Source organism: Delphinapterus leucas, chromosome 18 (genome assembly GCF_059928025.1).
Source record: "Delphinapterus leucas isolate spDelLeu-1000000601 "Yukka" chromosome 18, BTC_Dleu_Yukka2, whole genome shotgun sequence".
In the NCBI taxonomy this organism is placed as follows: domain Eukaryota; kingdom Metazoa; phylum Chordata; class Mammalia; order Artiodactyla; family Monodontidae; genus Delphinapterus; species Delphinapterus leucas.
Window position 1 is genome coordinate 75,802,739 of NC_143146.1, and position 12,952 is coordinate 75,815,690.

General features: G+C 44.3%; 1 protein-coding gene across 12 annotated transcripts in view; it reads left to right on the forward strand.

Moving 5' to 3' along the window:
• The first annotated feature begins 404 nt into the window (after positions 1 to 404).
• Positions 405 to 12,952, forward strand: part of MTMR6 (myotubularin related protein 6) — a 50,762-nt gene continuing 38,214 nt past the window's right edge. For 4 of the 12 annotated variants that reach the window (XR_016388751.1, XM_089899721.1, XM_089899725.1 and 1 more), the window contains exons 1-2: positions 405 to 549; positions 11,553 to 11,669. Coding sequence is in view for 11 of the 12 variants with exons in the window: in XM_089899721.1 (XP_089755847.1) it covers positions 526 to 549; positions 11,553 to 11,669 (141 nt within the window). In the remaining variant the exon portion in view is untranslated. The remainder of the gene's footprint in view (positions 550 to 11,552; positions 11,670 to 12,952) is intronic. The other 8 variants (XM_030762463.2, XM_089899724.1, XM_089899723.1 and 5 more) reach the window with 3 other exon arrangements.

Genomic DNA, 12,952 nt, shown 5'->3' on the forward strand with positions numbered 1-12,952 from the left:
TCCCATAATATTGGAGATTGTGATGGATTCAAATAAGGCTACAATAAATACATCTGATTATTTCCTTAGAGTAGATTCTTGTGAGAAGAACTGCAGCTCAGACAAAAGACGAAGTACTGAAATTTGGTGTCACCCTGTCTCGCCCTCACCCACCGAATTCTCTTCTCACAGCACGTCCACACGACCCTGTCCACGGGGGAGAATTGCTGGCCAGTTTCCCAGGAGAGGACCGCGCTCTCTCGGGGATTGGAAGGCCTCCACCGACAGGAGGCGCTGTGTTCTCACGGCGGCCCCAGGCGATACCGTAGCCGCTCTCTCAGCGCCGCCGCCGCTCTGCCCACCGCGCAGCGCCCTCTCAGCGGCCCCGGTTTGCGGAAGTGTTTCCAGGAGACGACAAGCGAGCTGCGCGTGCGCGGTGGGCGCGGCCGGCTGGAGGTGGTGCCTGCCGGGTCAGGGGCGCCGCGGCCCGGGATATCCGCTCTATGGTGCGCAGGTGGTGCGGCCGCCGGCGGACGCGTCTTCGGGATGGAGCACATCCGTACGACCAAGGTGGGCGAGCGGTGGGGCCGCTCGCCGCTGGGCGGTTTGACTGGCGTGGGCGGCGGGACGCGGCTGGCCGGCGGACGGGCCGGGGACGCGGGGCGGCCTGGGCGGACGTGAGGCGGGGTTCTGGTCCGGAGTTGGGTGCGGAGGGTCTGGGGTCCGTTCCGTGGGGCTGGCGGCCGACCCCCAGCGCTGCGGCTTCCCGGGCGGAGTCGGGGCTGCTGCGGCCTGGTAGCCCGAAACACACCTGGGCGTCGGTGCACCTTCCCTGCTCGGGTCCTGCGGCCCCGGGTCACGGATGCTCGGTGCAGGCGTCGGGGGAGCTGGGACCGGCGCTGGGCTCCACCTCACTTCCCTGGGGTTTTGGGGTTTCCGGCTCCGTTTCACACTTGGGTGTCTTTAGTGGCAAGTCAGCTGGGCAGACGAGTTACGGAGGACGGCTGATGGAAATGCTCTCCAGCTGAGCTGATTAAATCCCGTGCTTCAGTTTTGTGTGTGATTTTCAGTTTTGTGTGCATTTACTCTGAGAACAAACATATTCTTATGATTCTGGTACAACTGTGAACACGGATGGAAGTGACCTCAAAATATTGCCAAGTTACTTTACCGACAACGTTGAAGTTCAGCTTCCGCTTTGAGAGGGCAGGAAACAAGTCGAGATCAGAACTGAATAGCATGTTTTTAAGCTCCGCGCGGAGCCTGACAGAATCGGGACGAGGACCACTGTGAACCTTGACTCCCCGGGTTTTGCGGAAACCATCGGTCAGTTGCTGCCCATCCTCAAGTTATAGCTCATTTAGGGAAAGAGCAGACATCCGTCTTCTTCATTTGTTCCAGGGAAGACGTGAGATCTATGTCATTCAGATGTTTCACAAACTTTTTTAAGATGGACATGGATTTATATTAAAACTTTTCTTTTAACATGGCATGTACTATATCTAATAAAATTAAAGATGCTAAAAAGTAACCCCATTTAAAAAGCTTCTCTTTGTGTCTTTAAGAGCAGAAAAGTAAAGTAACTCTAGAATTCAAGTTGCTGCCGCTTAAAGTTTGAAGATAGAAGGGTGATTAAGTAAATAACCGAACTAGTAGAAGGTGCAGCGGACTAGAGTAGGCATCAGATCAGGGTCTGGTCCTGGTTCCCAGGTTCCAGATGTCTTTGTACTATCTTTGCACACAGATAGGAGCTGTATGCACGTGACTTCCTTCTGTGCCAAATTAAACCCCATCTTTACACCTTTCATCGTGCTTGCTACAGTGCAGAACATGTAATAGGAAAACAGTAAAAGTGAGCTGAATTTAATCAGAACAAATCCCATTCCTCGGGATTGGTAAGAGGGAACAGAATGTTAGAAAATCTGTAGTCTCCCTTGGCTTATTTTAAGTCTTTCCATCTGAAATTTATGATGAGTATATATCTTTGTTTTTATTAATATAGTCATAGCAGCCCTCCCTTATTCCCTTACGATTCTTTCTGGTGACTTTCATTTGGCCTGATGTTCCTCTGTAACTACCAGTTGATGGACTTCTCTTTAGTTTTCTGATTTAGTCTTACCCTTTCACAGTGGGCCCATGCTGGTGGTTTAGTAAGGTCTTTTTATGATGTTTTTTAAGGACTAAAAGATTTCTGACTAATTTCGTATTAAGATTAATTTTCTACTGTGCTCCTTTATTACTTTGGGTTATTTTTCTAGCATTAGACCACTCCTGCTCTCTTAAGTGGCTGTATGTAGACTGCAATTAAACAAATATTTACTAGGTACCTGTTATGTGTCAGGCACTTTACAGACACTGTACAGGCACACAGCAGTGAGCAGGGCAGGCATGGCCCTCACAATGCATTCTGAGAATTGTTGTGTAGACTATAATATTTTCCTAAATTATAACTTATTCTTAAAAGATTGATTTGAACATAGCCAACTTTTTGTTTCTATTATGCATAGCCTTCACCTGGACAGTTAATTTGCTGCAAAAGTAATTGCATTTGAAAACTAGAAACGAATTTCTTTCAGTTTATTTAGCTGTTTTGAACTCTGTGTAGTTTAGTCACGATCAAGAGTTGACTGTAAGTAGTGCTGTGTAACTAGTGACTTGTTCTGTGTTGTTCAGACCACTGTATTTGAAAAGTAATGATTGCCATTTATTGAGCAACCGTATGTCAGTATAGCCAACTCTACAGTATGATTTCACAGTGTTTACAGTTCACAAATATGTTAATTTGTACAGAATTATCACTAATTTCTTGACGCTGCCAGTTGGGACATTATCTCCATTTACAGATGAGGAAATCGGCTTGAGTGCCCACTTAGCTCATGGGGGGTAGAGGTTTGTCTAACTCCATAGTCTACATAATGACTTTTCCATCATCTCTCTGCTTTCAGTTTGTTTTGTTCAAATGTATTAATATTAATTCAGGAATCTTAATAATAATTCTAAGAGCTTTTCCTTCCCCAAACCTCTTCTTGACATAAGTAAATCATATTTATATGCTGTTGTTTTTTTGTACTGTTTTTAGTCACTTTTAAAAATTATTGCTTACTAACCAGAGATACATCAGATAAAGTATTTTAGTTGACTACTAATTAAATGGCTTTATAGTTCTAAAATTCAGGAACAGATGTATCATCGTGTTTTGGTCACATTTGGTTTACAACTGTACAGCGTCAATAAAGATGTCAAGTCTGAATTGGCAATTTTGAAAGTGCATTTCCAGGCTATATGTATCAGCAGTGTAGCTGCTGCCTCTCACTTTGAGCTCAAACTTTGCCATAGGAGAGAGTCTTGCCAAGAAACAATGGGAGCTGTGTGTCTTCCTCCTTTCCCCGCCAGGCTCCGGTGCTTTGGCTGACATCATGTGTTGATGCCGATGGTATTGTTCTAATATGAGTGGAACTTTACGGAATGGAATGGAAGGATGTTTTCCTCAGCTATCCACGTATGAAAGACTGCTTCCTAGAGCTGGTTAAAGCATGGACTGTCCCATGAAAATCTGACCCCTTTGGGACTCAAATTGAGTTATTTCAACAGTAATGCTCAGTTTGTTCCTGGCTTGCTCCCACTTTTTGTCGTTGGAGTGTGAGATCGGTCATATGTGTGTGTGTACAAATATATGTTACGTGTCATGGAGAGCGAGAGTGTGCAAAACTAAGAATGGATCAAGAACAAGGAGACCGGTGATATTTTGTCTTTGAAATAAGAGCCAGCACGTTTTCAGGAGCACCTGAGTGCTCCCCACGCAGAGTGCTACGTTGACTGCCACTGGTATTATCCCCTTATACAGCTGGGAAAAGTGACTCTTTGCAGAGATCAAATGAACTAGCCTGTCCCGGCTCAAACAGCTGGCTCCACCGAGGAAGAGGTGGAGCTGGGAACTTGAATCCAGGTCTGTGCTGTTCTCTTAGCTGTCACACTCCCCTGCGTCAGGTCAGGAGATTAGAGGAGGGAGGTGGGTCGGTGTGAGCAGGCAGGGAAGGGAGGGATGGACGAGCCCTGTGTCTAGCAGGTGGCTGATCACGAGGGTCTGGGGTCAGGGAGAAGGTGTACCCCGGAGATGTAGGCTCGGGAGTGGTGGGCGTTTAGGGGATCACTGAGATCTTCCATTGAGGGTGCGTTTATGCCGGGAGAGCATGCAGAGACTGGAGAAGACTGTGAAGGCCGATCGCTGGGGATACTCATCAAGGGGCCAGGGAAGGAGTGTTAGGGACAGAGGGGAGAGGAGAGTCCCAGGTGGGCGGGCACAGCCCTGCCGGTTCTCGTTTCCTTCTTTGCTTCCCCCTGCCCCCCTGCTCCCGCCTCTTGCTCCTTCCTTTTCCCAGGGCCAGGCACTGTTCTGGGTACTGAGGAAATGGTGCTGAATCAACCACAAAAATCCCTGCCCTTTGAAAACTCATTTTCTAGCTGGGGAAGACAGAACAATCAACAAAGTAATGAGTCAGATATATACCACGGTGGATGGTGGTAAAATCCTGTGGAGCGTGCTGGGCCGGGCCTGGGAGAGGACAGCTGGAAAGAGGTGGTTAGGGACGCCCTTCCAGAGCTGGTGACCCCTGAGTGCAGCCCGTCCAGTGCTGCGGGAGAGCAGAGTAGGCCGGGGCTGGAAAGTGCCCCTGGGTTTCTGGTCTGTTCCATTTGGTGAGTTATGCAGCCAGACTGTGTCGTCGGTGCTGGGGAATACGTGGCCAGAAAAAAGGTCAAAAGCCTCTGCCCTTTTGATGCTCGCCTTCCACTTCACAAAGGCAACGTGACGCCCTTTCTTTTTTTAAAATTTTATTATTTTCATTTATTTATTTAAATTGGAGTATGGCTGATTTACAGCGTCGTTTAGTTTCAGGTGTACAGCACAGTGATTCAGTTACACGTATGTGTATACGATATATATATATATTCTTTTTCAGGTCCTCCCCCTTAGAGATTATGGTAAATTGTTGAGTGCAGTGCCCTGTGCTATGCAGTAGGTCCTTGTTGCCTATCTGTTTTATATATAGTAGTGTGTACGTGTTAATCCCGAACTCCTAGCCTGTCCCTCCTGGTGCTCTTTCTTTCTGATAGCTAATTCCTGGCACGGTGTCAGTGCTCTGAGTGTGGAATGATGATTACAGGAGTCCCAGGTGGAGGCCTGGCTGTCAGGAGGGACCAGGCGGAGCCAGAGAGGCCTTGACAGGGCGTTTCCTGCTTCACTGGCCTCGGCCTGTAGCTGTAGAGGGGGTACATACAGCTGGTGGTCACAGAACTTTGGGGGAGGCCATTGGTCCCTTCTGTCCCAGAGGCCCGCTTATCCCTCTTAGGGGCAGATGGGTGTCTTGCATTTTCAGAATGTGATTCCGTGTATGTGTGACTCCCTGTGCTTTTCATGTCCAGCTTTGTAGTCAGCTGAAATGTGAACTTGCCGTAGACACCATTAGGCCACCTTTTATTGCAGGCCCAGAGTTGGCCACAGTTCCCCTAAATGGCCCTTAAAGTGATGTGCTGGCATTTCCTCAGGGCTAGTGATGACGGGGGGGGGGGGGGGGGGGGCGGGGAGAGAGACACGTGCTGCCTAAATGTCTGACTGAGAACACTTCCAGGAAAACACTGGGAAGAATCTGTAGCGACATCTGTAAGGTACTTTCAGTTCCTCGGTGAAGGGGGGAAATAAGCAGCAGTTGGTGTTGAGAAACTGGCTAAGTCTGTGGTTGGAAATTTGTATGCTGATGGCTTTAGCAAAGAAAAAGATCCGATTTCTGTGTTTTTAATATTTATCTTAGGATTTTCAGCCAAGAACAGAATAATCTGTGTTTTCTCAGAACATCTTTTATATTCTCCAGACCTTTAAGTAGTAAATAAATGTTTTTGAATAATTTCAGATTTATTATCTGTCACATCCGTATAGAGGTTGCCATATGGAAGGAGAAATGTAATGATTTTCTGTTATATGGCCTTGATTTGAGTATAATCCTCCATTTACTAAGGTTACGAATAATCCTCAGATTATTATAGTTGAGATAGACTCTCTTTCCCTCACACTTACATTCCCTTTGATCCTCTGTCCTAGCGAATGGCCGCCAGTGACAAGCTAACATCTCAGGAAGCCCCTGTTTCTCCTCCTTTACTTCTCACATCCGTTAGTTATTGCCCCCAGGGGGGCTTCCTCTTTATCCTCCAGGCCCGTGTCACGTCTCTCCCAGGCACCCCTAGGTTATTTCAGCAGCCTCTCGCCTGGCCGCTGCACTAGCAGACTCTTCCCAACGCAGCGTTCTCTCCATGTTGCCATTGGAAAGATCTTCTTAAAACCCCCATCTGAGCACAGACTGCCGTGCCTACAATCCTCCACTCGTGTCCTTTTACCTGCCGCAGCTTCTCTACCTTTACAGGTGTTTCTTTTTCATCAGGTAAAATATTATGTCTCCCCTTTTACATTTTTCCTCCTGTATTGAGAATTCTGTGTTTTCTCTGGATTGGTCAAGAAAATTTTGTTGATCTTTGCTTTTGACACTTACATTAGGAAAGCACAGATTTTTCTGCGCATAGAGCACATTAGAATAGTGCGTTTGCTTTTGAAGTCCATGTCCCTCTTCCTTCCTTTCTCTGTTTGCACTTCACTGGGCAGTAGTTTAATACAGAGGACTGTCAGGGCTCGACTTAGCTTATCAGCTTACTAACAATAGTAATTTGTTAAACATCTATTTGAGCACTTTATTGCTTACTATCTGTCAAGCAGACTTGGGGTAAAGTACCTGACATTTGTTATCCAGCCTTTCTGCAGCCCTTGAGGTTGAGATTATTGTCCTTATTCTACAGATAAAGAAAATGAAACCCAGAGAGATTGACCTCCAGCTGATAGCCAGTGTATTTTTGGGCGAATTAGCAAACTCTCTTTCTGTATTTATGTGCATCTTCTTCCCAGGCCCTTCAAAGATGTGTGTGGGGTGTGTGCATGCACACGGAACGCAGTGGTATATTTTAAATGGCTGAAGTTGTAAGAAGCTCTTTTAACAAGTGGGAGGATGAGGCAAGCCGGAGCCTTAAATGTTTGGGGAGAGAGTGCAAAGATAGAGAAGGAACAGAGCCTAATGTGAGTGAAGAGCAAGAGGGATTCATTTGGAGTTGACGCTATAAGGAGTATCAGGTGCACAAGAACAATCTGGTGAGTTTCTTAAAAATACAGATTCTTGGTCTCCGTGTCCTGAGACGATTCTGTGGTGGGAGGTGGGAGGTGGGATTTGTACTTTTGTAAAGTTTCGGAGATGATTCAGATGAACAGCTAGGCTTTGAAACTTGTATGTTTAACCCAAATTAAAGCTCTAACCAAGGGAATTTCAGAAAATTTTGGATGTAGAAATTAGGAGGAATCAAGAAATAGGCTTAAAGCGTTAGGAAGAGTATTATCAACCTGAATTTCCAATCTCAACAGACACCCAGCCAGAAAGAAGCATGGAATATTGTACAGCCCTAGAGGAAGAAATAAGGAGTGGGGTAGGGGGCTGAGAGTCCACACTTTTATTTTAAAAAAAAGAACTGAACTGTAACTGTACACTCTGTTAGTCATTTGTATACTTGCTTTAGATTTGTTCATAAGTTACTGAATGGGTGTCTACCGTTCACCTACTTTGTAGGGAAAAGGTGGCAGAGAGAAGTGAGGAACAGTATAATGTTATAAAGAACTCTATTTAATAAATGCCTTGATGACTTAAGCAAGAGAGACCACTGGTAAATTTCGGGCACCTTCTGTTTCTCCCCGTGGGGAATTTCTCTGTGGCAGTTCACCCTAGTTCCACAAACATTTTCTGTGTCTGGTGCTATGCTAGCCATTAGGTATTCAGACACAAATAAGAGACAGTCCTGGGACTGGGACATGTTACAGCCTTGGTGGGAGAGATGGACCCTTGAACAGACACTTCCATTATAATGTGGGAACACTTGAAAAATGTTGGATGGGGCAGAATTTAAACATATTTAGGCCGTGGGACGTCCCTGGTGGTCCAGTGGTTAGGACTCCTCGCTTCCACTCAGGGTGGAGGCTCGATCCCTGGTTGGGGAACTAAGAACTAAGATTCCTCATGCTGCACGGCACAGCCAAAAAATATATATATGTGTGTGTGTGTGTGTGTGTGTGTGTGTGTGTGTGTGTATGTATATATATATATTCAGGCCATAAAATTGGTAGACGTTGTGATTCACTGAATGTTAGGGGTCAGGAAGTCATAGGATGGATCAGAGGTTTCTAGCGTGGGTGACTGGATGAGGATGGAGTACCATTAACTCAGGCCAGAAATACAGCAGTAGGAACATATTTGTGAGAGGTCAGGGGAAATCCGTTTCGTTCTCAGTATGCTTAACATGCCCCTTGAGATGTCCAAGTAGAGCAGAATAGAGCGGCGGGAATCAGACCTATGATGTAGGGTTAAGACTGGGCTGTGCCACTCACCAGCTGACGCTATAGCACATTTCCCTAACCTACCTCTCAGTTTCCATGGGGATAGTAATAGTACTTACCGCACGGGGGTTGTGACATTAAAAAAAGTCACGTCTGTTCATTTAAACACTTATTGTAGTGCTGAGCATATGCTAAGACCTCAGTACTACGTCAGGAACTCTTGTTGTTGTGTGTGCAGCAGACAGTGTGAACTCAGGAGAGATCAGAGCTGGACATTCGGTTTCGGGAGTCGTTAACATACAGACTACGACAGTGACGGTGGTTGAGATTGCCTATAGAGAATGGCGCCCTGAAGAGTAGTAGTAGCAAGTAGGGGGTGGGCAAGAGAGGGTCAAGATCCAGATGAAGAGGGTGTGATTGTCTTGCATGTAGAGAATCGTGTGTACACGGTTTTGTGCCTTGTAGAGAAATTATTATTTAAGCCTTGTGATTGGAGGACAACAAGAAATATTTACGATCTTTTTAAAATCCACAGATTTAAACCCTTCATGTGGACTTTTTTGTAAAAAACAAACTTACTGTTGAATTCAATGGTAATAAAATCAGCCCGCCACCCCCCGCCGGCCCGCCTTTGTAAACTACTTGTCAGTACACTTTTGTCTCTTCTCTGGGGGTATCCGAAGTGCTGCAGAGTGATGTTGGCACACATTGTTTGCTTGAGTAGAGTTGATACCTTATAACATTTATTTCCGTATATATTCATCAGTTTTCTTTTCTCTAGAGCCATTAACACCTTGTTTTAATTGCTGCAGGAAATAAGACAGGTGAGATATATATTTCTGGGGTCGCTGTTGGTTGGCTGGACTTTCCCTGCAGCCGAACCTCATACAGTTAACGAGTCAACAGTAGTTGATCCCATTGTTTTAACAGTGTTTAAGTTTTGATGAGAAGTATGCGGTATAATAAAGTTAGATTTTTATTTAAGGAAGAAATGGTCCTGAGCAATGAAATAGATGTTGATTTCCAGTCTTCATTCAGGTTTATAAGAAGGACGTTTTCCTGTTGTCTTAAAGGACAGTGTGTGACGATCTGACAGTTTTTGTCTCTCAAATCAGCTATTGGACTGGAGCTAGAATACATTAAGTTAGATCATGTCTCTAAGTTTCCAGAGGAAGGTGTTAAAACTCAATTCATTGCCGTACCCATGCAGATAAAGTTTTGTATCAAAACCAGATATTTTAATTTTACATTTAAATTTTAACTTATTTGAATGGGTACTGTTATAAGTAAAAAAAAAACTATGGCATTGAATATCTTGGAGGAGGAGCTGATTAGCCTTTTATTTTTTTATTTTTCTTTCTTTTAAATTTATTTATTATTTATTTTTAGCTGCATTGGGCCTTCATTGCTGCGTGTAGGCTTTCTCTAGTTGCGGTGAGCGGGGGCTACTCTGCATTGCGGTGCGCTGGCTTCTCATTGCGGTGGCTTCTCTTGTTGCGGAGCACGGGATCTAGGTGCGCAGGCTTCAGTAGTTGTGGCACACGGGCTCAGTAGTTGTGGCTCGCGGGCTCTAGAGCGCAAGCTCGGTAGTTGTGGTGCACGGGCTCAGTTGCTCTGCAGCATGTGGGATCTTCCCGGACCAGGGATCGAACCCGTGTCCCCTGCCTTGGCAAGTGGATTCTTTAACCACTGTGCCACCAGGGCAGTCCCTGATTAGCCTTTTAAATGATAGTTATTGATTATTTTGGAAATCATAATTTCATAATGGGAGCATTTTTTTCTTCAGTTTTAGTAAGAGAAAAGAAAATATATATGAGGTAAAGGCATAGAATTAATGAGATAATGGTTAGCTATGTGGTTTTGAAAACACACAATTTAAAGAACTGTCTACAACCTGCTGCTATAGCTGTGGATTAATGTTTTTAAGTTGGTAATGGTTATTTTACTCCCCCCCCCATAAGAATGAATAGTAATAAATACTGTCGTTTCAAAACAGTGGCCTCCTGCACATTCTTGGCCAACTCTAACCCCTCTCTCCAGTGGCACCCGTGTGTGTGTGTGTGTCTGTCTGTCTATGTACTATCAATAAAGATGTACTATGTACTTCACTGCCTCAGCTGTAGAGGGCGAGGGAGCAACATGCAACATAATCTATGCAAGGGAGTCCAGAGCCAGGAAGAAATACAAAGCTGACATTAGTAATTAATTAATTAACTGAGAAGCCTTCCTGTTAAGAGACAGGACATCAGTGGGCCCTGAAGAATGCCTCTCACTTAGCTGAGCAGGAGAGACTGTTGGCAGGGAGGACTGGGTGAGTAAAAGCACAGAGCTGGACACAGAACAGTATCCTGGGTGCAGAGGTGAGCAGAGTAAGTTGTAGGTTGCAACCTATTAACTGTTTCCTGACTGATTTTTTTCTGGTATTTTAGTTTCCTAACTCTAGATAATAACCTTATTTATTTCTTGACTTGCCAGCTTTAAGTAAAAGATACTGATTCTTGGATACAAAAAACGTTTATGCTTATTTATACCATATCCTTGCTGTTCCCTTCCATATTTCTTTTTTTAATAAATTCATTTATTTATTTTATTTTTGGCTGTGTTGGGCCTTCGTTGCTGCACGCGGGCTTTCTCTAGTTGTGGTGAGGGGGGGCTACTCTTCGTTGTGGTGCTCGGGCTTCTCATTACGGTGGCTTCTCTTGTTGCAGAGCACGGGCTCTACGCGTGCGGGCTCAGTAGTTGTGGCTTGAGGGCTCTAGAGCACAGGCTCAGTAGTTGTAGCGCACGAGCTTAGTTGCTCCGCGGCATGTGGGATCTTCCCAGACCAGAGCTTGAACCTGTGTCCCCTGCATTGGCAGGCGGATTCTTAACCACTGCGCCACCAGGGAAGCCCATTCCCTTCCATATTTATGTTACCTTTTTTACAGAGTTCTTCTCTATTGGTTATATTTGTCACTGTAAATATTAGTAATACTTATATTGTTGGTGGTTTATATGTTCCCCAAGATATGTGCAATTTAACTTTCAATCTTAAATAAACTTATGTTTTTGAACAGAAGGAGAAAACATTTTGAAAATGTACATTTAAATGCTGGGATAACAGGAAAAGAATTTATATGACTTTTGAAATGAGAAATAACACCTTTCTCTTTTTCAGGTTGAGCAAGTGAAATTGCTCGACCGATTCAGTACGAGCAACAAGTCGTTAACAGGAACCCTGTATCTCACGGCCACACATCTGCTGTTTATAGACTCTCATCAGAAAGAAACCTGGGTAAGGAAGACCTCTGCTGTGCTGTTTACTGTAATTATATTATTGGACATGGTCTAGCTCATGTTTTATTTTGAATATGCACAAAAAATTGTAATCGTTGGCTATCTGTCTCAACCAAAAAATTTTCAAAGTCACGTGTTCACACCTACCCTCCTATTTTAATAAGACAGTGATGTCATTGTGGAGTGGCATTCTTTCTTGGTGATGAATTTTAAGCAAAGGCCAGAAATAACACTAGAAGTTCCTGGGTGAAGAGGTAGGATTACCGCAGTGCTGTGTAAAGGAGCTTGGTGCATTGGAAGAGGCAAAAGAAGGCTGTTGTCACCAGAACTTAGGGATGTGGCAAGGGACCTGAAATGAGGCTAGGGAGGCAGGAAATAACATGACTAGGTGGCTTTTTTATTGTTTATTTATTTACTTTTATTTTATTTTTTTGAACATCTTTATTGGAGTATAATCGCTTTACAGTGGTGTGTTAGTTTCTGCTGTATAACAAAGTGAATCAGCTATATGTATACATATATCCCCATATCTCCCCCCTCTTGCGTCTCCCTCCCATCCTCCCTATCCCACCCCTAGGTGGCTTTTTTTTATTGCTTTTTATTTTATTTTTATAAATAAAATTTTAGAAAAGCAATTAAAAAAGAGCCATCTAGTCATGTTATTTCCCACTTCCCTAGCCTCGAGTATTATTGATTTACTATGTTGTATTTCTGCTGTACAGCAAAGTGACTCAGTTACACACATATATATTCTTTTTCATATTCTTTTCCATTATGGTTTATCAAAGGATATTGAATATAGTTCACTGTGCCATGCAGTAGGACCTTGTTGTTTATCCATCCTGTATATAATAGTTTGCATCTGCTAACCCCAAACTCCCACTCCTTCCCTCCCCTTCCCCCTCCCCCTCCCCCTTGGCAACCACAGGTCTGTTCTCTATGTCTGTGAGTCTGTTTCTGTTTTGTAGAAATGTTGATTTGTATCATATTTTAGATTCTACATATAAGTGATATGTGATATATTTGTCTTTCTCTTTGTGACTTACTTCACTTAGTATGATAATCTCTAGGTCTGTCCATGTTGCTGCAAATGGCATTACTTCATTCTTTTTATGGCTGGGTAATATTCCACTGTATATATGTACCACATCTTCTTTGTCCACTCATCTGTCAGTGGGCATTTAGGTTGCTTCCATGACCTGGCTATTGTAAATAGCGCTGCGGTGAACATTGGGGTGTGTGTTACCTTTTTGAATTAGTGGTTTCATCTTTTCTGGGCAT